A 27,695-nucleotide genomic window follows, 5' to 3' on the forward strand; every position below is an offset into this window, starting at 1 on the left:
TAGTGCTTTCTTGGGAAGGCAGCCTCCTTCACATTGTTGGCAATGTCTGTACCACCTCCACCGTTAAGGGAGAGCATGCTTGCATTTAGAGTTTTAGCTGCATCCCTCCTCCTTTCAGGTATTTCTCGGCTTCTCTCCTTGTCTCTTAGCCTCCGTGTGTGCTCGAGACTGAGAAAACAGATGTCTTTCTCACCTCTGAGCCTTTCTGTGTGTGCTGGTTTGCCCCATCCCTTCTGGAAGCTTTTTAGGATTTTTTTTTTTGGTCCTGAGTGATCTAATGTTTCACCATGGTATTCATTCCCTGTAGGGATCTTTGTCCATTCATTATACTAGGTACTAGGTGGGACCTCCCAACCTGCAGATTCATATCTTTCAGTTCTGGGACCATTTCTGGGACCATCATTTCATTAGTAATTGCCTTTCTTTTGTTTCACTGCTCAGATTTTAAATTCATTTGGATTTATTTTTTTATCTGGTTTAATGCCATGAGTGGGACTGTAGAGAAGGCTGAGTGCTGAAGAATTGATGCTTTCAAACTGTGGTGTTTGATAAGACTCTTGAGAGTCTGTTGGACAGCAAGGAGATCAAACCAGTCAATTCTAAAGTAAATCAACCCTGAATATTCATTGGAAGGACTGGTGCTGAAGCTGAAGCTCCAATCCTTTGGTCACCTGATGCAAAGAGCTGACTCACTGGAAAAGAACCTGATGCTGGGAATGATTGAAGGCAGGAGGAGAAGGGAACGACAGAGGATGAGGTGGTTGGATGGTATTACTGACTCAATGGACATAAGTCTGAGCAAATTCCAGGAGATAGTGAAGGACAGGGAAGCTTGGCATGCTGCAGTTCATGGGGTCGCAAAGAACTGGACACGACTTAGCAATTGAACAACAACAATGCTACTTCTACTATATCATGGCAATTCACTTCAATTCTCTGAGCCTCACTTTTCTCATCTGTAAAATGGGTATAATAATACCTACCTCACAGGGATGCTTTTAAGGAGAAAAATAAAACATACAAGTGAACATTACTAAGCACATAGTAGGCATTCCATAAGTACTAGATATTATTTTATATTCTCTGAGGTTCATAAATTAAAAAATGATCTTTCTTATGCATGTGTGCATGTCTGTAGCCTGCCAGGCTCCTCTGTCCATGGGATTCTCCAGGCAAGAATACTGGAGTGGGTTGCCATTTCCTTCTCCAGGGGATCTTCTAGATCCACGGATCGAACCCACGTCTCCTGCGTTGGCAGGCACATTCTTTACCACTGAGCTACCTGGGAAGCCAATCTTTCTTACAGTTGATATGAAATTAATGAGATAATATGCAAAGCTTATAGCGTATGTCAGGTAAGTGATATATAGTAACTATTCCATTCTTCTCATTTCCATTATTACTACCACTATTATTGGCAATATCATTGCCACTAATACCCAATTCCAGCAGATATTGAAGAAACTTATGAGTTAGGAGTCAGGCCACCTAGGTGTTCTAGGTTCTGTCACTGGCTAGCTGTGTGCTCAAAAATGCTTAATTCATCTCAGTTTACATTTCTGGTACAAATACAATGAAGGGATAGTTTAGGTCAAAAGTCACCACTAACCTGCTGGTATTACCATCAAGTACAATAACTGCCCTATCACATTTACATTTTTAAAATGGTGTACAAACCCAAACATCACTGGACAAAATATATGTGTGGGAGTTTAGTTTATCATTCTAGGTGAAGATGTTTGATTTGGACTTGAAATAAATTGAGAAGTAAATTGGGCTAATTTGGAAATGAGAGTTATTATGCCAAATATTTTTTAAAATGTGACGTTCTCAAATTCTTCTCAAGTCTTACTTTAAAAGCCCCCATTTTTTAGATGTGTATATAGGAAAAAAAAAGTAGAAAGGGAATAAACATATAAAAAGATGTTTGTTTCTCCTCATAATCCAAGCGCAATCTGTTTTTAGGGATATTTTATTTCTATAAGGTATGAATGGCGGAAACAATTTAGTTATTCTATACCAATGTCTTACAGCATTTTACTTTGATCTTTCTAGGAGCCTTTGATGAATAATATATCAGGTTTTAAGAAGGAATAGGATATAATGCACTTAAATTCTATACTATTAGAGCTGCTACTGAAGATCTAGAAGAGAGATATCTCCAGCATCACAACCACCAACTACTTGTTGAAAAGCCTAGAATATATGTAGTGGGATTACTTAGAAGAAGAAATCATTCCCTTTGAATAATGGCAATGCTGGGATGGTGACAGAAAATTTGAAATCAATCTTCCTGATACTCTGTTCCTTGAAAAATGAATATGATACTAGAAAAACGATGTGTCATTAGGAATCCATTTAGGGTGGCTCTGCTTCCTGTATTTTACTTCAGGCGAAATGATCACGCCACTGAATGGCAGACTTGACCCCCCCCACCCCGGATCAGGGCCCAGACGTGCCTCTTCAGTGATTTGTCGACATTGTACTAAGTTGTCACCAGAAAGTGACACTGTCTCAAGGAAGGTCAGATCTGTGGCGCGGGGACTAAAAGCAGGCAGCTGCATGAGTGTGCGTCCTGATGAAGAAGCTCTCCTGCTTTACCCATGTGAAGTTATGAAAGCAGTGGGTGTGTATAAACATTTCCAGCAAAATATTCTAATCCCATGGATGTATTCTTCAGGTGTGACACCGGAGAGTTATAGACTCTCTTACAATTCTGGAAGGCTATGTGACCACGAGCCTGTCTAGAATAAAGATCAGTTTAAAGAAGTTTTAAAAATTATATTGTTTATATTGAAAAAAAGTAAGAACAAAGCAAAGTTCAAATTTCACCAAATGAGACACCAAATATTTACCTAAGAGTTGGGATAGTGAGCCTCACTGGACAGCGGTAGCTGGCACAAATAGATATGTGTACACTCTCGGAGATTTCTTTAAGGAAATGTACAGCGGGCAAACATTGGAAGCCAATATGCCAACTTTTCCTGACTTCCACCCTACCCTGATATTGGAGCCTTGCTGCCTTTGCTTTTCAAGGATACATTTTAGCAGGAAGCTCTATTTTGATGGTGGGGGCAAAATGAGAGGAGTGATCCTATTTCAAGGTCTTACTCTGATAGATCAGAGACACTTCAGGGCTTAGCCTACCATCCAACACCACCGCCTTAGCATCTTCACCGCTACCACCATCGTTGGCATCATCTCTACCACCGCCATCATTACCACCACGCGCATCACACTCCTCACCACCATTACCAGCACCGTCTCCATCAACACTGTTGCCGCTATCAACAGCAGCCGCAGCACGGCCATCACCACCGCCGGTAATATTAATTCTCACCTTGGTGATCACAAAGTCTTTCACACTAGCCTCTCTGCCTCTTCAGGCTCTTTCTCATTCTCTCCAATTTTCCTACAATTAAATTTTTTTTGGGGGGGGGCTGGATTAACTATCCTTCATCAAAGTTCTGATTGTCTGTTTTGCCTGCATAAAAGCTGAAGTTTTAATTAATCTTCTGTCAGTCTCCCTCCTAATGAATAAGGTCCAGTCCCCTGGGCCCTGCATGGAAGGCTGTGCACGAAAGATGCCTCTAAGACAAAATTCAGAACAGATTGCCCATTGCTGCGGCTACAAGTATTCTGAACTCCAATCACACACTATTGCTTGCATATGCCTTGGGGCTTCCAGTGTAGTGCTAGCGGTAACTGCTTTAGGCCAGCATTTTTCAAAGTTCAGATATATACTACTTTAATAAATACTTCTTTATTAATACATTATTTATTAGAATCACCTGGAATGTCTGTTAAAATGTACATTCCTAGACCCCATGCCTAGAAGCACTCTCTTTAGAATCCTGGGCACTGAACACTTTTTTTTTTTATTCTCTTGGGTATCTCGTTGACAATTTCATGACCACAAAGTCCCATTTAACTTTTGGTTACTTACATATCTTACAGGGTGTTTATAAGGATTAATATTATGAACATATAAAGCAGTTGACACAGTGCCTGACCCAGTAAAGTTGGCTCTTATGGCTAATTCTTGTCCTGCCTATCTCAGTGTTTTTCTGGTGTTCAAGTAAATAACATTTGTTATTTATTTTTTGGTATAATCTCCATTAAACTATAAACTTTGGGGGAGCAGGAATGAGGCATTATTTACCACTGAATAACTTGCAGAATCTAGCCCAGTGTTTTGCTCAATAATATTAGCTGAGTTAATAGTATAGTGCTTTTTAAAATAATTAATTTTTGTCTGCTCTCGGTCTTCGTTGCTGTTCACGGATTTCAGCAAGTGGGGGCTACTCTCTAGTTGCAGTGCTTGGGCTTCTCATTGTGGTGGCTTCTCTTGTGGAGCACAGACTCTAGGTACTTGAGTTTCAGTAGTTGTGGCTCTTGGGCTCAGTAGTCTGGGCGCATGGGCTTAATTGCTCTTCAATCAGGGATCGAACCTGTGTCCCCTGCATTGGCAGGTAGATTCTTAACCCTGGACCACCAAGGAAGTCCCAAGTATGGTGCTTATTTTAAAAAACTGTGATTAAAAATTAAAATTCAGAACTCCTAAACATTATTAAAAAAAAACAAACCCGTATTTTGTCCGTCCAGAAGAGGCACCTCCTGCTTCTCTGGTGGCCCCTGAAAGTTGCAGTGTCCACCCTCCAGGAGTCCTAGGTTTAACCCTCCCTTGGGTTGAGGCAGCCTAACCCCTCCCATATTCTCTGGAGGCACTGAGAAGCTTTAGCTGAGTATTTCAGATGCAGTATTAAGGCAACTTTACTGAGTCTTCATCCCTAATTCTGGGTACTAGTTCTTAGACTTGTGTCTTAAAACCAAGACACAATATTCACCTAGGACCCAGCTGGAATAAACAGATCACATCTCATTTCCCAGCCTTTGTTCCTGTTTGATGACTTGCTTAATACTTTTAGGATTAGACACTACCTAGGTTTTGCCAATGACGTCCACCCTGTTCGTCTATCCTTCAAATGTCTTTGCAACTGACGCCTCATCCATCAACTCCTTAATGACAAATGTGCCGGTGCAGGCTGACTGCTAGAGAGTTTCCTCAAGGACTCCCCCCACGTGCTTTACCCCAGCTGCCCAAGGACCCCTCTGCTGCTGGTAGGACTGTTGGTCCCCAGCGCCGGCTGTGGCCAGTCACAGGCAGCATTTAGACTGGGGCCCTTGCCCGACCCACCAGCATCCCTTGGGGGATGTCAGCCTCCTCGCGTCACACCCCCTGGGTTTCCCCAACTCCCCCGTGCAGTTCAGTGCCCATGGCCGCGGGGCTCACCTGGCTGATGGTGCTCATGGCGCGCATGTAGCTCTCGTTCCTGGAGCGGAACTTCGGGGACGTAAGCAGCCCCGCAGGGTCAAGGCTGTCGAGGCTTCGGTTGATGGAGACCTCACTGACCGCCCTCAGGTAACTGTGACTCCGGATCTGGAGTTTGGGGGAGTGCTCATTGGAAATCCTGGAGGAGAACAACGGAGAGTATGCGTCGAGTCCTGTTCCACCGTGCAGGCGGGAGTAAGACAGGGCAAGTTCCGACTGCCATGGCCACCCTACATACTAGCGCGAGTAACACAGACTCCCCCGTGGGGTCTGGGAAGAAAGCTTTTGATGGGAAATCATTGAGAGCAATTATAATTCCTTCAGCCCATGAAATAATGTCCTCAATCACATTTTCCTAGACTTCCTAGGGGGCATCGTGTAGCTGCCATGCCTGCCCTAGAATTCTTCCCGGTTGTAATTTGTGAGCTTTCCCTTTGTACTCATTTCTCTTCTATGCCATCTTCTATTTTATTTTTTATTGTGGTAAAAGTCACATAATATATAAAATGCACTATTCAACCATATTTAACTGTGCAGTTCAGTGGCACTAAGTATATTCACATTGTTGTGCAACTCTCACCATCATCCGTCTCCCGAACGTTTCACCTTCCTAAACTGAAACTCTGTCCCCAGTAAACACTAGCTCCCCATCCCCCCTCCCTTCCTCCCCATCCCTTGATCCCCCCTCCCCTCCTCCCCATCCCTTGATCCCCCCTCCCCTCTACAGCCGAAGCCCCTGGCATCTACCAACCTACTTTCTGACTATGAATTTGACTATTCTAGGTATCTCACATAAGTGGAAGCAAACCAGTATTTGCACCTACTGTATACTGGAATGCACTTTTAAGGTTAGCTTAATATATGTCCTACAAACAAGATTGTCCTTTTTTTTTGGATTTTCTATTAATGGCAAATGGCAAACGGGTGTCTATCTGTAACTCTATCAATATCTCTATCCATCTTTCTATCATCTGTTTAATCTTTTCTCATGTAGTTGAGACTTAACAGTGAACAAAACTTAAATTTTAGATGTTAACATGTGCCCATCTCTAAATCTTGATATCCAAAGACAAGTCTTAGATACATTATACTTGTAAGACTATTTCCCAAGATGCATTTTAAAATTATAAAAGCAGAAATTGCACTTCTCAAAAAGCCAAGCTATCCAGAAGTGCACAGAGCAGAAAGTGGGTCTCCCCTTGTTCCTGCTCCAGAATTCCATCCCCTGGAAGAACTACCCATAGCAACTTGCTGTATAGCCTTCCTTACCCTTTCTGTACACATAAAAACAACTGTTTTAGTAATTAAAAAATTTTTATTGAAATATAGCTGATTTACAATGTTGTGTTAGTTTCAGGTGTACAGCAAAGTGGTTTAGTTATATATTCTTTTTCTTTATACACTATTACAAGATATTGAATATAGTTCCTTGTGCTATACAGTAGGACCTTGGTTTTTTTTTTTTAATCTATTTTATACACAGCAGTTTGTATATTTTAATCCTAAACTCCTAATTTATCCCTCCTCCCCTCTTTCCCCTCTGGTAACCATAAGTTTGTTTTCTATGTCTGTGTTTTTTAAGTAATTTTTGAAGTTTGTTTTTGTGTGGGATTCAGGATGATTTTGTTTCTTTCGTTATTAAATTAAAAAAATTTGCTATAATATTGTCTGCAATTTAAAAAGTTGATAAGGAGAAAGATGTAGGCCCAATAAGCTTCTATTATTTATAATTTTTTCTGGAGATCATAGCTAATGAAATTGGAAACAAAAAAAGAAATAGAGAATATAAATATTCTGAAGAAAGAGAGAAACTTTGAGTATTTATAGATTATACAATTAATTCGCTAGAAGACAAAATCAACTGAAAACTTTTAGAACTAATAAGAGTGATTGCTCAAATAGTTACATACAGGGTAAAAACAGAGAAATCAATAGTTTTTCTATATACTGCCACCACCAAATAGAAATTTTAATTTAAAAATCCATTCAAAATGATAAACATAATAAGTAGAAGTTATGAAAAAGAGGTGCACCAGAAATTTTTGAAAAAGTAATAAAAATTTTTGAAAAAGTAATAAAACTTTATGCAAGGCTTAATAAGCAAGTCGTAAATAGAAACAATTTTCCTGGATGTGAGACTCAATATTGTAAAAAATTTTAGACTTCCTAAATTAATTTATAAATTTAATACTTGTTGTTCAGTCGCTAAGTGGTGTCCAACTCTTTGTGACCCCATGAACTGTAGCACGCCAGGCTCCTCTGTCGTTTCCTATCTCCTCTGTCCTATCTTGAGGAGTTTGCTCAGACTTATGTCCATTCCCGACCCAGGGATCCAACCCAGGTCTCCTCCATTGCAGGCAGATTCTTGACCATCTGAGCACCAGGGAAGCCCCTGGTAAATTTAATACTAAAAGCTGAGGATTTGATTAGTGGCCACTTTTTGCAACTACACTGAAGGAGGGGCCAACTTAGAATAGATCTGGAATTTAGCATCAAAAGGAAACCTCTTGTGTATTTTACTAATACAAAAGAGAAACTGATTGTTCTAGCAGTGTTCCCTATGGATCCTAAAAGTAGCTGCCAAACATAAAAATACCTCTGCCAGATCAGGCAAGTATTTTGCATGCATTATGTGCCATTATGGAGATTCACCATGGAAAGGAAAGGAAAGTGAAGTCGCTCAGTCATGTCTGAGTTTTTGCGACCCCATGGACTGTAGCCTACCAGGCTTCTCTGTCCATGGGATTTTCCAGGCAATAGTACTGGAGTGCATTGCCAGTTCCTTCTCCAGCGGATCTTCCCGACCCAGGGATGGAACCCAGGTCTCCCGCATTGTAGACAGATGCTTTACCGTCTGAGCCACCATGGACCACTTTATAAATGCTCGTGCCAAAAATCCCTGTCAGAAAACAAATACACTGAAGAGTAAATTTTCCCATTGAGATCTCTTTTAGGGAAAGAGAGCCTTCGCTAGAAGCATTTACAGCCCAAAGTTCACTTCCACTAGAACTTGAGAGAAGACGAATGTGTTTCTTTGGCTATTTTGTAGCCTGATCCAGAGCAATGGTATTGCCAACATAAATGATGCTGCGCTTCCAAACAGTTATCAGGGCAGCAATGGGGGCAGCTGTTTCATAAATGGTCTACATTCAAAAGAAGAAGTGAAAAGCTCAGTGTTTTGAACAATGAGTGTGTCTGCTGGCTGAGATGGAGAAATGAGGCATTCTTGAAACAATCATTCACTCCGGCCACTCGTTATGAAATAAAGCATAATTCCAAACTGGAAAATCATTCAGAAGAGATCGAATAGTTCTACTTTGGTGAGTCATTCCTGATGAAACAACACCTACTTTAATGATACACGAAATATAAGGAAATGAGCTCTTTGATCTTGTCCACTTAGAGAGTAGAGCCCACAGCTCTCATCATAAAGGGTACGGTGCTCCTGAAGATGAAACACTCATGAAAGAAACACCCAAAGAGAATGAGTTGATTATCAACTCTAGAGGAAGTTGATTTGCTAAGTAGAAAAGGAATGTGCATATTCAGAAACATTAGCTCTTAGATTAGATTAATGATCGTTATTAGCCTATTCAAATGACAGCCATCATATTTCACTTTCTCCCTAAATTGCTTATGCTAAGTTAACCTTTTATGGCTTATCCCAATGGAATTGAGATTTTGGCCTGGTTGAGCCCCATTCATAATAATGTCCTTTAACTGCACCCAAAGATGGGATGCCCTTAGATGGCAGTGAGACAGCTAGACAAACAAGTTTGGCCAGTGTATCAGTAAGGTTTCCATTGCAAAAAGAAAAAATGCAATAATACTTGGAAGACAATATTTAATACATTTTACTTTTTAAGTATAGTTTTATTAATTTTAATTATGTTTATTTTAAAAGATAATTTTATTGGAGTATAGTTAATTTACCATAATGGGAAAGAATATGAAAAAGAATGCATGTGTGTGTATATATATATATGAATCACTTTGCTGTACAGCAGAAATTAACACAATATTGTAAATCAACTACGCTTCATATTCTGTGATAACCTATGTTAAGTAAGTTGATTTACAATGTTGTGTGAATTTCTGCTGTACAGCAAGATGATTCATACACACACACATATATAAACCATTTTTTTCATAATCTTTTCCATTATGGTTTACCACAGGATATTGAATATAGTTCCCTGTGCTATACAGTAGGACCTTGTTGTTTATGCATTCTATATATAATAGTTTACCTCTGTTAATTTCAAACTCCCAATCCGTCCCTCCCCCTGCCCCCTTTACCTTTGCAACCACAAGTCTGTTCTCTCTGTCTGAGAACACAACATTTTAAATCAGTGTTCCCAAAGAGAAAATGATTAATCCTGTAATATATCACTAACATTGTAACTCCACAAGATAAACAAGCTCCAGGGATCTAATGGACAGCACAGTGCACGTGTTCTATCACTCGGTCATGTCTGACTCTTTGCGAGCCCGTGGACTGTAGCCCTGTAGGCTCCTCGGTCCATGGGATTCTCCAGGCAAGAACACTGGAGTGGGTTGCCATGCTCTCCTCCAGGGGCTCTTCCCAACCCAGGGATCGAACCCAGGTCTCCTGCACTGCAGGCAGATTCTTTACCACTGAGTCACCAATAACTACATAATAACAAATAAAATGGAAAACTTACTCAAGGGGCTCAGAGCAAGCCCCATGAAGAAGAATAAACCTGAAGAGAGATTATGCAGGCTGAGAAATTAAAAGAAAAGAATAAGGAAGAACATACAGAGCTTCAAAGATGGTGGGACACCATCAAACATACCAACATACATGTAATTGGAGTTCTAGAAGGAGAGGTAGAAAATACATCTGAAGAATTAGTGGCCAAAAACATCCCAAATCTGATGAAAACTCTTATATATCTAAGAAGCTTAAAAAAACTCAAAATACTATAAACTCAGTGAGACCCACACCTAACCATATCCTTGTAGAAGTGTCAAAAGGCAAAGACAATGAGAAAATCTTAAAAGCAGAAAGAAATGACTCATCACTTACAGGGAATCATCAATAAGATTAAAAGCTGACTTCTCATCATAAATCAAGGATGCTAGAGGGCACTGAGATGAAATATTCCAAGTACTGAATGAAAAAGATGGTCAACAAAGAAGTCTATATACAGAAAAACTATCTTTCAAAAAAGAAGTTAAGACATTCCCAGAAAAACAGACTGAGAGATTCATTGACAGCCACTTAGAGTCTTTTTTCAAACTTCTTTTGCAACATCATATTGTTCCTTAAACACTTCATTTTCCTTCTGTTTCTTAGAACTTTAACTTCATAAAGGGATCCATTTCACCAACTGATTAGCCCCATCAGAACAGCACAGCTTAGACACAGGAGCAACTTCTACATTTTAAGATTCAGACTGAAGGAACAAACTCCCATAGGTCCCTTGTTATGTTCTTTGTTGCTCTTCCTCCATAAATGTTTGACACGGGGAATGAATGTCAGCATTATTTCTGGGAGACATGACACTGCCAAGAGTTGTAGACCTTGCTATCTCTTAGAAGTCCAGGGTGGGGTAAAAGGAAGATGAGGAAATAATCTTGGGGATTTTTCTTTGCTCCATTAGTTTCACTCTGTAGAGAAAAAAACCGATATGGGTGGGGATTTGTTGACTGTTCTACTGGGAAGATTATCAAAGAGCCACAGGCTGGGTATCTGCAAAGCTGTATGCTAGAAACTGGGATAATGCATTTTAGTTATAAAGTGGATCTTGTCCAAAATAAAGGTGCAGTTCTTCTGACAATAATTCATCAACCCTAGCAACTTTCAACATAAAATGCAGTTCTTACAGGGTGCCAAATATGTTTATCCATCATATTTAGGCTCTTCTGACACTTGGAAGGACTTCCCAGGTGGTGCTAGTTGGAAGAACTAGCCAAAGAACTCACCTGCCAATGCAGGAGATGCACGAGACTCAGGTTCGATCCCTGGGTCAGGAAGAGCCCCTGGAGAAGGGCACAGAAATTTCTGGAACCTTGCAATTCCCTGGAGAAGGGTGCAGAATTCCAAGAAAGATACTTGGAATTCAAACATTCTTTCCTATAGATTCTCAAGACTGTGCAACATTAGATTTAAAACAATATAAATCAGATGCCAACTATTCATAATGCTTGTGCTAGATGCTGCAGAGAACATGTGACTCCTTCCTTTGATAACGTCAGTTTCCAGACAGAGACAAATATGCCAAACAAACTTGAAGATAATCTGTGTTGTGCTTATAATAGGGCTTCCCAGTTGGTGTTAGTGGTAAAGAACCCACCTGCCAAATACAGGAGACATAGGAGATGCGGGTTTGATCCCTGGGTTGGAAAGATTCCCTGGAGGAAGGCATGGCAATGCCAGTATTCTTGCCTGGAGAATGCCATGGACAGAGGACCCTGGCAGGCTACAGCCCATGGGGCCACAGAGCTGGATACAACTGAAGCTACTTAGTACACAAACATGTACTTATAATAAGTGTTCAAGAAATAAGCAAGAAGAAGGTAGCAAGAGACTGATTTGGAGTAGAGGTATTAGGAAAAACTTCGGAGAGAGGACAGCTTGGGGTCTCTCAGACCCTGATAGACTGTCACCAGTTAAGAGTGAGCCAGACAGAAGTCATACCAGACCCAGGGAGCAAAAACTTGGGAGGCTCAGGGCAGAGGACAGTGCCCAGGAAGCTGATATGTACATAGCTGAGCCTGCTTTCATCAGAGGCTTATTGCAGTTGTAACTGCCTGCTGGCCAGTCTCCCCATAAAACTGTGGGTTCCCGAAGGCAGTGACCACATCTGGGGTCATGGGATTATATGGAATCATCACTGTGTTCCCAAAGCGTAGCACAGTGGCTGGCATACATTGCTGTTGTTCAGTTGCTAAGTCATGTCCAGCTCTTTGCAATCCCATGGACTGCAGCACAGCAGGCTTCCCTGTCCTTCACTATCTCCTGGAATTTGTTCAGATTCATGTCCATTGAGTCAGTGATGCCATCCACCTATCTCATCCTCTGTCATCCCCTTCTCCTCCTGCCCTCAATCTTTCCCAGCATCAGGGTCTTTTCCAATGAGTCGGCTCTTTGCATCATATTATTAGATCTCCTTAAAAATTTGTTGAATAAGTGTGTGGGGGGGAGGAGTGTGGAGAGTCTGAAGTCCACCAAGGCACTGTGACAAGAAACCCAGTAAGACCCTGACGAGGACCTGAAGAGAATCAAGGCATCATGGAAGGTGAAGACTTGAGGGGCCAGGTAGGTCCCTTTGGAGATCTGTTCCTCAGTGATGGAAAGTGTTAGTCACTCAGTCGTGTCCTACTCTTTGTGACCCCATGGACTGTGTAGCCTGCCAGGCTCCTCTGTCCATAGAATTATCCAGGCAAGAATACTGGAATGGGTTGCCATTTCTTTCTCCAGGGGATCTTCCCCACCCAGGGATCAAACCTAGGTCTCCCGCATTGCAGGCAGATTCTTTACTGTCTGAACCACCAGTGAAGCCCTAAGCAGGACATTAACTCCTCTCATGTTATATAGACCCAGGGGAATTGATTTCTCTCTTTGGGAGCAGTAAGGAAAGAACCTTTCTTAATATTTAGATGTGCCCAGCAGAGTTTTATTGATGGCTGACTGAGGATACAGTGCTTCATACACATAGAATTGCTTCAAAGGCTTGCATGCAGGAATTTGGGAGCTCTGGTATGCTTTTAGCATCCGAGGAGGTCTGTGTGAGTACACAGTACATGTCCATGAAGGCAGATCCCGCCTAGAACTGAACAGCAGCTGCAGCACAGGGCTCTTTTGCTTTCTTTGGTTCCGGGTAGTCAGTTTTATAAAAACAAGTCTTACGTATCACCTCAAAATGATTCCTACAATTCTCTTCCCTTTAGCTTGATTAGGACCAAAATGATCACTAAATTGATTAAAATAATTCAAAGATAAATGAGATTTGTGGAGTGGCAGTTGTCCTTAGTGGACTTCCCTGGTGGCTCAGCGGTAAAGAATCCGTCTGCTATGCAAGAGACCAGGATTCGATCAAGCAGTTTCACAGCGGGGAACTTGCTCTGCTGAACTTGGCTCTGTGTTACAACAAGCTGGCTTCGAATCTCAGTTGGCTCCATGGTACTGGGGAAGCCACGCTTCCTCCTTGTTTAAAATAGAGAACAATACTGCCTTATAGAGCTGTGAGCATTTTTCTTTCTCTTGGCAGCACCGCATGGCATGCCTGCATTCGTTGTAAGTCCCTTCAGTCGTGTCTGACTCTTTGTGACCCTATGGACTGTAGCCCGCCAGGCTCCTCTGTCCATGGGATTCTCCAGGCAAGAATACTGGAGTGGGTGTGTGTGCTTAGTTGCTCAGTCATGTCTGCCTCTTTGCGACCCCATGGACTGTAGCCTGCCAGGCTCCTCTGTCCATGGGATTCTCCAAGCAAGAATACTGGAGTGGGTTGCTATGCCGTCCTCCAGGGAGTCTTCCTGACCCAGGGATTGAACTCATGTCTCTTATGTCTCCTGCATTGGCAGGTGGGTTCTTTATCACTAGCACCACCTAGGAAGTCCACCGCATGGTATGAAGTGAAGTTGCTCAGTCATGTCCGACTCTTTGCAACCCTATGGACTGTAGCCTACCAGGCTCTTCTGTCCATGGAATTTTCCAGGCAAGAGTACTGGAGTAGGTTGCCATTTGGGATCTTAATTCCCCACCCAGGGATGAAACCCTCAGCCCCTGCATTGGAAGGCAGAGTCTTAACCGCTGGACTTAACCACCTTAACTAAGGAAAGTCCCTTAGAGCTGTGAGAATTTACTGGATAATTAGCATCTCTCTCTCATTGTGGCAAATATAAATAACATAAAACCCACCATTTCAACCATTTTTTGTTTGTTTTTTAATTCTAATTGGAGGATAACTGCTTTATAATATTGTGTTTTTTTTTTCTGCCATACATCAACATGAATCAGCCACAGGTATACATATGTCCACTCCCTCTTGAACTTCCTTCCCACATCCCACCCTCTCCCACTCCTCTAGGTTGTCACACAGCACTGGGCTGAGCTCCCTGCATCACACAGCAAATTCCCATGGGCTCTCTGTCTTACATGTGGTGATGTGTGTGTTTCCATGCTCCTCTCTCAACGTGTCCCGCCCTCTCCTTCCCCCGCTGTGTCTGCAAGTCTGTTCTTTGTGTCTGCATCTCCATTGCTGCCCTGCAAATAGGTTTGTCAGGACCATCTTTCTAGGTTCCAAACACGTGTTAATATACAATATTTGTCTTTCTCTTTCTGACTTCACTCTGTACCCTAGGTTCATCCACCTCATTATCACTGACTCAAATGTCTTCTTTTTTATAGCTGAGTAATATTGATGCTTTTGAACTGTGGTGTTGGAGAAGACTCTTGAAAGTCCCTTGGACTGCAAAGAGATCCAACCAGTCCATTCTAAAGGAGATCAGTCCTGGGTGTTCTTTGGAAGGACTGATGCTAAAGCTGAAATGCCAATACTTTGGCCACCTCATGCGAAGAGTTGACTCATTGGAAAAGACTCTGGTGCTGGGAGGGATTGGGGGCAGGAGGAGAAGGGGACGACAGAGGAGGAGATGGCTGGATGGCATCACCGACTTGGTGGACAGGGGTTTGGGTGAACTCTGGGAGTTGGTGATGGACAGGGAGGCCTGGCGTGCTGCAGTTCATGGGGTTGCAAATAGTCGGACACGACTGAACAACTGACCTGAGCTGAACGTTTCATGATGCACTTTTAAGTGTGCGGCTGGGTGGCATTAAGAACTTTTACAGGGTTGCACAACTGTCACCATCATCTAACCACAAAACCTTATCATCATCTTAAACTGAAACTCTGTGCCATTAAACACCAACTCCCCAACCTTCCTTCCCTGACCATCTTACTTTCTGTCTCTATGAGTTCGACGACTCTTAAGTACCTCACATAAGTGGAATCATAGTGTTTGTCTGGCTTGTTTTGCTTAGCATAATGTCTTCAAGGTTCATCCATGTTGCAGCATGTGTCAGAATTTCCTTGCTTTAATATTACTTAATAATATTCCATCATTCTATTCACCACATTTTGTTTATTCATTCACCCATCAACAGACACTTGGGTTGCTTCTACCTGTTAGCTATTGTGAATAACACTGCTATAACACTGTGTACAAATATCTGTTTGAGTCCCTGCTTTCAATTCTTTTGAGTATATACTTGAAAGTAGAAATCTTACTCTAACAGAAGTACCTAACTTTTCTATTTCATTTCTTAGCAATCAAGCTACCAGCAACTTTGGGGACCAATATAATAAAAACAAACTGTCATTATTTTTCCTCCAAGAAGATACTCTATTGATCATTTAAGGTAAGTTTTAGGGACACACAATAATGTAGTATTTCAGGGACTATTATTGCTATGGCTGAAAACAGAAAAATACTTCTATCGTTTGGTGAAAAGCATAGTAATAAATCTGAGTATAATTTTACTGCTCTAGTGATTGTGAAACAGAAATGTAATTAAAACTTGATACAGTAACATTGAGACTAAATTGGATTGCCACGATTAAGACATCCAGGAAAATAATTCTACAAGCAGTTAGAGATTACAGAAAGACTGTTGACAGGAGTGTCAGTCTATGAACTGGTTAAGGAAAGAAATAATGTCATCACTAAGGAAGACGGGATGACAATTCAAATGTACTAGTTAGTAAAGAGCCCTAATTCTTTGGAGGGATGTAAATGCTGCTTTGAGCTGAAGGGAGAGTGTTTCTTTCAATTTAAAAAGTGTCGGGGCAGAAAAGATGTTCTTACACAGATGTAAGCTGACATTGACAAATCGGAGTCATTAAAGCCTGTGTGAAAGTCTTTTGATAGATTTTTTCATAAAGTGCTTCACATTCTGACTTAACTCAAGGAAGAGAAAAACGCAACTAAAGACAGTCTTAAATAATTCTTTTAGTGCTGGTTTTCTTCTAATCCCCCTTGTTGGATGCTCTGTGTCTGCACTCACTTCTAGCCTTTCAGAAGGTCTCAAGGAAGACCTCCCTCCCGTCCATGTGTGAGTCTTCAGTTGTTTAGAACACAGGTGTCAAGCCCTAGCTAAGCCTCCCTTCTGGTGACACGTCCTCCTTCGTCTGGTCCTTGTATGTCAAGATTTGTAGGTGCTCCACTACCTTGATAACTCATCTCTAAAGTGGGTCCAATTTGTTATTTTTTCTTTGACAACAGAGTACCTGGATCCAAACTCAACCTTTCAAATATGTGCTGACAAGAGTGGAATACAGAATGGCCATTGCTTTCTGTTCTGTAGAAAATCATCTTGGGGTGAAGTCTAAAAAGCTTTGGAATTATTGATTGGCTTGTAGTCACCCTGTCAGCTTCTGGTAAGCTTCCTTTGGACAACTTTTATTTATTTATTATTTTTTAAACTTATTATATACTCCAATAAACTTATTGGAGTATAGCTGATTAACAATGTCATGATAGTTTCAGGTAGACAGCAAAGGGACTCAGCCATACATATATGTGAGTCCCCCAAACTCCCTTCTCATCCAGGCTGCCACATAACATTGAATAGAGTTCCATGTTCTATACAGTAGGACCTTGTCGGTTATCCATTTTAAATGAAGCAATGTGTACATGCCTTCGGACAGCTTTTAGATCTTCACCTCAAAGGATGTTAAGTCGTTACGATTTTTGATCCTTTTCTTCCTGTGAAATTGACACCAAGGTTTATCCTGTCAACCCCATACAATGTACGCAATATATGCGCTCTATTCCTTTTTTTTTTTGGTTGCACTGGGTCTTCATTGCTGTGAGTGGGCTTTCTCTAGTTGCAGCGAGTGGAGGCTACTCTTGGTTGCGGTGAGCAGGCTTCTCATTGTGATGGCTTCTCTTGTTGTGGAACACAGGGTCCAGGCTGCGTGGGTTTTAGAAGTTGAGGCACACGAGCTCAGTAGTTGCAGATCGAGGGCTTAGTTGTTCCATAGCATGTGGAATCTTCCCAGAACAGGGATCAAATCCACATTGGCAGGTGGATTCCCATCCACTGTGCCACCAGGCAAGTCCATGTCAGCTATTCTTGCTAATTGTGTCATCAGCAAATGTGATAGCAGAAGCAAGTGTAATAAAACCCCAAGTCAGTGAGTGTTATGAAGTTCTATGCTTTACCTACAATGTCTTATTCAGTTAGCACACCAATATTATGAATCAATCTAACAGTTATGAAGCATTATTATTCCTATTTATAGATTTATAGGAATATTATTATTCCTCATTTATAGATGAGGAAACTGAGGCTGATGAGTTTGTAAACTTAGAATTGGAAGCTTGGCCTATCTAATTTCTGTCATCTTAACTACCTTGTGGCTTCCCCATAAGCGTGCCATGTATTTTCTTACCCCATCACCTGTAAAATTATTGACTAGGATCGGGCAAATCCATTGTCTTTGGAGTTGGCTCAGTCCATTAACAGCACAGTCTTTGTTAGGCTCTTTATCATGTACCTCTGTGACCCAGCCCATGCTTCTCTGATGTCAGTTTTTTCCTGCAAGCCTATTGGGATCTACTGTGTAAATGTTTTGAATGCAGTTCCATTCCTCTGATATATCTCAATCAGTTCAGAGAGGAAAAATATAGGCAGTCCTATGTGTTCCTTTTTAGTCAGTCTATGCTGGCTCCTTCTTTTCGAAATCATCAGAAACCATCGGTTTAAAAATCCATTCTGAAGTTGCGCCAGGAATTTACATTAGATCAACTATCTGAAATTTTTAGAATCCTTTCTTTAGAAAACTGAGATAGTATTTACTTCTTTTCTGGCACTTTCTCTATGGTTTCTAAAATATTACCAATATTGATGCTACAATTACATCTGCATTCCTTTAGATGGAAATTAAATTTTCTTGGCTTTTTGTATTTCCTTCTTATTTGTGGCAGTTACCTAGTTTTGGTTCTAAGTTGGGCTTAGGTAGGTGGCCATATTCTTTTTGTATGACCGATTCAATTAAGTTTTAGCTCAGAAAGCTATTACGTATTGGGCAAGTATATCGTAACCGAATGTAAACATGGTTCCTAGACATTTAGGGCTGCTTCTCACCTATGCAGTACTCCTGTACAGATTAGGAAAAGATGCCCCTTTCTCAAATAAAAAAGTGCTTAGATAATTATATTATGATGTAATATGGCTAATTTATGGTAGATCCCGTCCTGACTTGGCTCTTTGGCTTTAGCTACACGATACAAATGCTCACATTTTGACCCAATCTCACATAAGACAGAACCATTTCAGACAATGGCTGCTGTGACTGGAGGCACGGTTTCCACACTTCACTCAGACTGGTAAGAATGACGATTCCAATACACCGTGATAAGTTATAATTCCTCAACTACCACTGAAAAGCTATACAGGAAGATACACTAAAAAACACTACCGATATATCAAAATGGAATTCTAAACAGTATTCAAGTTTCCCCTAACAAATCAGGAAAAAACCCAGGGAAACAAAAAAGTAAAAACTAACCAGAAAATCAGAAAATTAAGAAAATCAAATGGAAGCCTTAAATCCTAAAATAGTAATTAAATTAAATGTAACTAGTTGAATGCACGGATTAAAAGAGTTGCAGGCAGGATTAAAGAATATGACCCAACTATAAGCTGTCTAATGATGAACCTAGACAGCATATTAAAAAGCAGAGACATCAGTTTGCTGACAAAGGTTCCTATAGTCAAAGCTATGGTTTTTCCAGTAGTCATGTATGGATGTGAGAGTTAGACCATAAAGAAGGCTGAGCACTGAAGAACTGATGCTTTTGAACTGTGGTGTTGGAGAAGACTCTTGCGAGTCCCTTGGACAGCAAGGAGATCCAACCAGTCAATCCTAAAGGAAATCAACCCTGAATATTCATTGGAAGGATTAATATTGAAGCTGAAGCTCCTATAATTTGGCCACCTGATGTGAAGAGCTGACTCATTGGAAAAGACCCCGATGCTGGGAAAGATTGAGGGCAGGAGGGAAAGGGAGCAACAGAAGATGAAATGGTTGGATGGTATGCATCACTGACTCGGTGGATATGAGTTTGAAACTCTAGGAGACAGTGAAGGACCAGGAAGCTTGGTGTGCTGCAGTCCATGGGGTCACAAAGAGTCGGACATGAATGAGCGACTGATCAACAGCAAAAAGAAGGAACATATTTCAAAGATAAAGATATAAACTGAAAACAAAAAGAGAAAAAGTTGTACCATGCAAACATTAATCAAAGGAAAACAATAGTGACTCTATTAATATCAGATAAAGAAATTTTACCATTAAAGCGTGGTAAAGAAAATGACCAGAGCAGAGAGGGATATTACATAGTGGTTAAAGAGTTGATACATCAAGAAGACAGTCCCAAATATGTGTGAATTAAATGACAGAATTGCAAAATAAGTGAAGCAAAAACTGATAGAACTGAGTGATGGAAAAATCCATCATTATAGTTAGAGACTTCAACAACCACTTTTCATCAGTTGATAGAGCAACTTGACAAAATCAGCAAGGATATATTATTAATAGAAGACTCAACTCTATCAACCAAGAGTCAAACTGACACTTAGAGAATCCTTTATCCAAGAAGACCACACTACACATTCTTTCCAAGTATTCATGGGACATATATAAATGTAGACCATATTCTGGGCCATAAAATGAAGCTTCCACCAATTAAAAAAAATTGATATCATATACTGCATGCCCTCTGATCACAGTGGAGCTGCATGAGAACTGAAAAACAGAAAGATAACAAGAATATCTCTAAACACATGGACGCTAAACACCCAAAGCTAAATACCTTGCGGATCTAAGAGGAAATGGAAATCTAAAAATACACTGGACTGAAGGAAAATTGAAATACAACATATCAAATTTTGTGGGGGCATAGCTGAAGCAATGCAGAGAGGAAAATCGATGGCACTAAATGCGTAAGTTAGACAAGAAGAAAAGTCTCAGACCAATAAGTTTTACCGCCTGAATCTTGAAAAGAGCAAAATAAACTTCAGAAAAGGAAGAGGGACTTCCCTAGTGGTCCAGTGGATAGGACATCACCTTCCAACGCAGGGGGTGCAGGGTCAATTCCTGGTCGGGGAGCTAAGATCCCGCATGCCTCGTGGCCAGAAAACCAAAACATACAAAAAAAACCCAACCAGAAACAATACTGTAACAAATTCAATAAAGACGAAAAATGGTCCATGTCAATTCTTAAAAAAGGAAGAAAATTATAGAGATAAGGGCAAAAATCAGTGAAATTGAAAAGAGAAAAACAATATAGAAAATCAGTGAAACAAAGAGCTGATTCTTTGAAAAAATCAATTAACTCGACAAACTCTTGCCTAACAATGAATAAAAGAAGACACAAATCACCGTTATGAGGAATGAGACAAAGTACATCACTGCAGACGCAAAAATGATAACAAAGAGATACTATGAATGACTGGACACAGATAAATTCGACAGTTTAGATGAAATGGACCAATTCTTTGAAAAACACAAAGGACCAAATTCACCAAATATTAAACAGTCAACAGAGCTGTAACTCATAAATATATCAAATTTTTAATTAAAAACTCACCCGAAAAAAATATCCGGCCCAGGTGTTTTCACAGGAGAATTCTACCAAAATTTAAAACCAAATTAAAACCAATTATACAAAATCTTTTCTAGAAAACAGAAGAGGAGTTAATGTTTCCTGACTCATTTTATGAAGCTAGCATTACCCTGATACCAAAAGCAGAAAAAGAAAACCACAGATCTTGTGAATAAAGACAGAAATGTCCTTAACAAAATGCTGGCAAATAGAATTCAGCAACATATATAAAGAATTATATACCAAGAGCAGGTCAAGTTTATTTTACTTAGATGGGGTATTCCACTTGCAGAGATGCAAGGCTAGTTTAAGAAAATCAGTCAATGTAATCCACCTTATTAATAAGCTAAAGGGGGAAAATTACACGATCTTACCGACTGATGCAGAAAATGCATTTGACAACAACTCATTCGTTATAAAACCTCTCAGAAAAATAGAAATTAAAGGGAACGTCCTCAATTTGACAAAGATTATCTACAAAAAGCCTGCAGCTAGCAACAAGGCAAGGGTGTCCACTCTCACCATTCTTACTCAACATTGTGCTAAAAGTCCTAGCCAGTGCAGTAAGGAAACAAAAAGCAGACACATCAGGAAAGAAGAAATAAAACCGTGCCTATTGTAGGTGACATGATTGCCAACATAGAAAACCCCAAGGAATCTGCCAAAAATTCCTGAACTAGTAAGTAAATTTAGCAAAGTCACAGGATATAAGATGCTACAAAAATCAACTGTATTTCTAAATACTAGCCTGAACATATGAATACTGAAAGTAGATATGAAACACCATTTATAATCACTTTAAAATACTTAGGTATAGTCTGACCACATGTTGTAAACAAAACACGTGCAGGACTTGCATACTGGATACTAAGCAACACTGATGAAATCAGTGAAGAAATCAAAGAAGATCTAGATAAATCCAGCTGCATACCATATTTATGAATTTAAATACTCAACATAGTCAAGATGCCAATTTCCCCCAAATTGATATGCAGGTTTAATGCATTTCCTATCAATATCACATACTTTTGTAGATATAGACAAGACTGTTCTAAAATTTACACAGAAAGTTAAAGGAACTAGAATAGCTAAAATAATTTTTAAGTGAAGTGAAGTGAAATTTACTCTACTCTTTTTGTGGGGAGTTTGACACACAGATCAATGGAACAGAATATGGAGAATCTAGAAATAAACCGACAGAAATATGTCCAATTGATTATTGACAAAAGTGCAAAAGCAGTTCGAGAAGGAAATATAGCCTTTTTATAAATGGTGTTGGAGTGAAAATCCATAGATATTTACTTTGAACTTTAAGTCTCATACCTTACACAAGAATAAACTAAAACTGGATCCTGGACTTCAATGTAAAGTAGACTTTTAGGGGGAAAAAAACATTAAAGAAAATCTTTGGGGTTCTAGACTAGGTTCTTAGATTTGGCACAAATCAAAAGCTTTTCCTCTGTGAAAGATGATTAAAGTAAAAAAAAAAAAAAGCTAGACATGAGAAGATATTTGAACATCACACATAAGACAAAGAACTTATAATTTCTATTAAAAAAAAAGTACCTTTAAAACCCAACCCCCAAAGCCCAATCAACAAATGGGCAAAAGATGGAAAGAGACATTTCACAAATAAGCCCAAGAAAAAAGTCAACATCAAATGCCACTGAGGAACGCAAATGAAATCCATGAAAAAGCCCTACACACCAATCAGAATGACTAATGTAAGAAAAAACAATGACCACAAATACTGATGAGGATTTAAAGAAACAGAATGACTCGTGGGTTGCTCGTGGGAATGTAAAATGGTGCAGCCACTCTAAAAAATAGTATGACAGGTCCTTCAACAATGAAACATGCAACTATTATATGACTAACCATTGTATTCCTGGGAATTTATCTTAGAGAAACGAAGCCTATATTCACTGAAAAGCCTCCACAGGAATGTTGCTGCTGCTGCTAAGTCGCTTCAGCCGTGTCCGACTCTGTGTGACCCCAGAGACGGCAGCCCACCAGGCTTCCCCGTCCCTGGGATTCTCCAGGCAAGAACACTGGAGTGGGTTGCCATTTCCTTCTCCAATGCAGGAAAGTAAAAAGTGAAAGAGAAGTCGCTCAGTCGTGTCCGACTCCTAGAGACCTCATGGACTGAAGCCTACCAGGCTCCTCCGTCCATGGGATTTTCCAGGCAAGAGTACTGGAGTGGGGTGCCATTGCCTTCTCCGCACAGGAATGTTATCACAGCTTTATCCATAATAAACTGGGAACAGCCCAGATGTCCTTCAATAGTTGAATGACTAAACAAACTGTGATACACCCTTATCACACAAGACCACTCAGCACAGCCTGGAGGAATCCTCAGAGCATGGTGAAAGGTTTTGTATTTTGACTACGTCGGCATCCTGGCTGTGATATTGTACTGCAGTTCTGCAGAATGTTTTCATCAGAGGAAACTGTAAAGAGACAGGGCATCTCCCTGTATGATTTTTATTACTATATGGGAATCTACACTATGCCAAGGTAAAAATTTATTTTATTTTATTTTTTAAATTTTATTTTATTTTTAAACTTTACAAAATTGTATTAGTTTTGCCAAATATCAAAATGAATCCGCCACAGGTATACATGTGTTCCATAATTCCACCCTCAGACAATGAACTGGTTAGAATATAGAAGAAACTAATAATGTGATTTCTCACCTAGTCCAAAGCTGAATGTTGGAACTATGTTCATACCTGAGAATAAGGAGAACCAAGTTAATCTCCAGATTTTTAAACTTCTGCCATGACGAAGCAGGGTCTGTGTCTGTGGCAACGAGTAATGCATGCCTTAAGCATATATTTGTGATACAGCAAGTCCATTTCTGGGTGTTTACCCGAAGAAAATGAAAACACTAATTTGAAAAGATATATGCACACTTATGTTCACTGCAGCATTATCTACAATACCAACCCAAGTGCCCGTCAACAGATGAATGGATAAAGATGTGTTTTATATATATATATACACACACACATATACACACAATGGAATACTACTCAGCCAGAAAAAGGAATGAACCTGCCAATTGCCACGAAAATGGATCTAGAAGGTACTATGCTAAATGAAATGTTACACAGGGAAAGACAAATACTATCTGATTTCATTTATATGTGGAGTCTTAAAAAACAAAGGAACAAACCAATCAAAACAGAGACAGATGCATAGATACAGAGAATAAGTGGGTGGTTGTCAGAGGGGAGGTGAGTAGAGGGTTGGGTGACAAACGTGAAGGGGATTACGAGTACAGACTTCCAGTTATAAAATAAATAAGTCACAGGGATGTAACATACCACATACGGAATGGTGGTGGTGGTTTAGTCGCCAAGTCGTGTCTGGCTCTTGTGATCCTATGGACTGTAGCCCGCCAGGCTCCTCTGTCTGTGGGATTCTCCAGGTGAAAATACTGGAGTGGGTTGCCATTTCCTTCTCAAGAGGATCTTCCCTACCCAGGAATTGAATCCGGGTCTCCTGCACTGCAGGCAGATTCTTTACCGACTGAGTTATGAGGGAAGCCCCTATATACGGAAATCAGTCAATAATATTGTAGTAACTTTGTACTTTGTACGCTGAGGGATGGTTATTAGACTTGAGCCTGGTGATCAACTTGTAATGCATATAAATACCAAGACTGTACTCACGGGTGTGGGCTCGAGGGCTGCTTAGGCACCACTGTCTGAGGCTTCTCGAATATTCCATCTCCCTGCGGAGTGGGTCAGTACTGTAGTCAGGGAAAAGAGAGGTAGGCAGGAGCCGAGGGGCAGTGGGACTGTCCTCTTTCTCTGACTCGCTGGAAGATGCAGGTAGTTTCCAGTAACTGGATTCTGTTTCTCTGCCCCCTGCCGTTCCAACACTTCACTGGCCATTACCATTATAGCCACACTGATGGCTTAATTGAGGCATGAAAAAGACGAGGGGACCACAGGAAAAGCACTTGAAATACAATATTTAAAAAAAAAAAATTTGTATTTAATTTTGCCCTGTTCAAAGTGGCATGTGGGATATTATTTCCCCAATCAAGGATGGAACCCACACCCCCGGCATGGAAAGTGTGGAGTCTTAATCACTGGAGTGCCAGGGAAGTCCTTAAAATTTCGATGTCTCATGAAACACACAGGAATGTGCATTCATTGGCTATGCTTTACATCTGCTTTAGCTGTAGAAATACAATGGTTCTGAAACTCATATTTAGAGAGAAAGTAACTACCCACTCATCTGAACAAAAAGGAAAAAAAAAACGTTTTTCAGGAAATGTGAAGAATCATTAACTTCACAGATTCTGCACAGAAAGCATAATTGCCTACAATACAAGGCAGAAACACACTCTAAAGCATTTGTGAGCAAAATGGAGACATGGCCCATTAATCCTTTATCATCAGAATCAAACAGTACTCAAATGACCACATGGACTGTGACTAAATCAATTAGGTACAAAGATGGTAATAATTAGGGCTGTTGGCAGTCAAAAGCTCTCCCAGAAATGTGCTTAGATGTTGAAAAGACAGCTTCTATCCACTTTTATTACCTTTGTGCCGTGGTAAATTATAGTAATTTCTTATGCCTTGAGTGAGGGAAAATGGGAAGATAATATTCAGCTTACTGAGGATGGTTTAACTTTTTTATAGACAAGCACTGAACAATCATTTACCTACACATAATGAGGGATATAAAGCTTTCTGGTCAAAATGTACTCTGTTATGGTAGTAACATAATAGAATATGCATATTCTGCCTCGGAAAATCCCAAGATTCTGATAAGCAATGTATAGGAAGCAAAGAGCTAGAGGATTAAGTAGTACATAAACAAAGCTCCCTTTACAGATGCTGCTGTTGGGACAGCCAAGACTTGCCTCCTGTCCTTCCCTTTTCCAACCCCTGAGGGCCCTTCCTCCCCTCTGGGTCTTTATTAGTTGGCTTTTGTCGCTCCTCTTTTGAAAAAGACACTTATTTTCTGTTCTGCTCTTTCCTGTGCCCAGGGTCCACTTGGAGGAACGAGTGTCTATTTCCAAGGAGACCTTCGCAGACCACTAGGCGAGTCAGTCCCGGGGAGCGCCTGCAGGGGGCGGTCGACACCGTGGAATGAGTAGACGGCGCTGGCTGCCCTGGGGGTCCCGGACCTGCTGCAGGACAAGCCTGGGAGACCAATATGCAAGAAAGGGGGCCTTCTAGAAAATCCAAGGTAATCCACTCAAATCAAGTTGTTAAATGTTTGCCATTGGTGACCTCAAAGAATCAAAGGTGGTCGGGGGCCTGGATTGATGGAGGGGGTGGGGGTTCATCTTTTCTAAGGCTCTCACTGCTGAGGCTGAGGAGGCCTGTGGTGTAACCAGCTAATTAGTAGCACTGCGGATGCAAGAACGGAGGCTGACTAACAGCCTGGACCCTTTAAGAGATTCCTGGCGGCCCCTGTCTGTATTTATTTACAAGATAAATATCCAAAGTAAAAAGAACACTCTGCACTTCTGAGTTATCATTTCTAGGAGTGAAGCTGAGAGTGGCAAAGCTTATTAGGGGGGAAATAGGTACCAATTTGAAATAAGATAGGATTATGAATACATTGCAGTATCTATGTTATAACAGCCGTAGGCTCTGATGGTAAAAACAGTTAATAAGCTTGCTTTTAAAAAATCTATGTGTATTGCCTGTTTTATTTACATATATTGAAACAAGGAGTCTTTTCTGGTGAATGATACATTTATGGGATCATTTGGGAGTTCTGGTATTATTTTCACCTGCTCTTCTCTTTCTGAGCTCCACTGCAGAACAATTAATTTATGTTCCCAGGGTATTTTCAAAAGCAAGCTGCTCAAAATGTGGTTCTAGGACCAGCATCATCTGCGAGCTTGTTACAAATGCAGAGTCCCAGGCCCACCTGAGGTTTATTGCATCTGCGTGTCAGCGGGATTCCCAGGCGATTCTTGTGTGCACTACAGCCTGGAGAGAACAACTCTATCACTCCAGTACTACCTCGCAGAGCCCTGACTTCATTGTTCCTTAGGCTGACCTGGGCTCCTAGTCCTTAACCTGGGTGTTCCTGCCAAGGATGAGCGTCAGCATCTTCTGTTTAAAAGAAGAGCATCACTTGTGCTTTAAAATGAGGCGGGAAGAGTCATGGAGTGGAGTTTGTGATGCGTTCCTGTGGATTCCTTAATGGGACTTTATTTTATGTGGAAGGGCACTGTGTTGATAACTATATAAGAAAGGTTTAAAAGTCCTCATATGCAACTCATGGAAGCTGATAATAGAGTTTCTTGGCCAACTCTAGTCCTAGTGCTTGACTCACTCCTAATGAGTTGGGGGCTGAACAGCCTCATAAACCCTGTCAGGTCCCCAGACAGAAGGACACGTGGCCATGAGCCTGGGCTTGCACAGACCATAGCTTCTCATCATTTTTGTTTCTTCCCACCACCAAGTCTAGAATTGTGCTCTGTATTCAACAAGTCCCTAACTATCCTTGCCAGCAATAACACTAGACAAATATTTACTGAGTCCCCCCCCCACCCCGCCCCCACCATGCATAAAGTACTGTTGGATCAAAATGTTTTCCTAATTAGTTAAAATAACTGATGTTGGACTGCTAGTCAGTGCAAAGGTGTGGGCTGAAGGGCATATTTAGATGAGTTTTTCTGATGTCCCTGGTCTATAGGTAAAATCACATATCCATTTGCTTCTTCACATATCTCCAGGGA

The 27,695-nt window shown here is 40.7% G+C and overlaps 1 protein-coding gene and 1 long non-coding RNA gene across 2 annotated transcripts in view; one reads left to right on the top strand and one right to left on the bottom strand.

The window, feature by feature from the left end:
- LOC129636030 (disks large-associated protein 1-like) overlaps positions 1-27,695 on the bottom strand; it is a 155,758-nt gene that overhangs the window by 3,102 nt on the left and 124,961 nt on the right. The window contains exon 3 of the mRNA XM_055559305.1: positions 5,294-5,471. Coding sequence (XP_055415280.1) covers positions 5,294-5,471 — 178 coding nt within the window. The remainder of the gene's footprint in view (positions 1-5,293; positions 5,472-27,695) is intronic.
- LOC129636310 (uncharacterized) lies at positions 14,664-27,658 on the top strand. The gene is made up of 3 exons (XR_008706869.1): positions 14,664-15,719; positions 25,983-26,185; positions 26,830-27,658. It is a non-coding gene; the product is annotated as an uncharacterized LOC129636310 (long non-coding RNA).

Source organism: Bubalus kerabau, chromosome 21, assembly GCF_029407905.1.
Source record: "Bubalus kerabau isolate K-KA32 ecotype Philippines breed swamp buffalo chromosome 21, PCC_UOA_SB_1v2, whole genome shotgun sequence".
In the NCBI taxonomy this organism is placed as follows: Eukaryota; Metazoa; Chordata; class Mammalia; order Artiodactyla; family Bovidae; genus Bubalus; species Bubalus kerabau.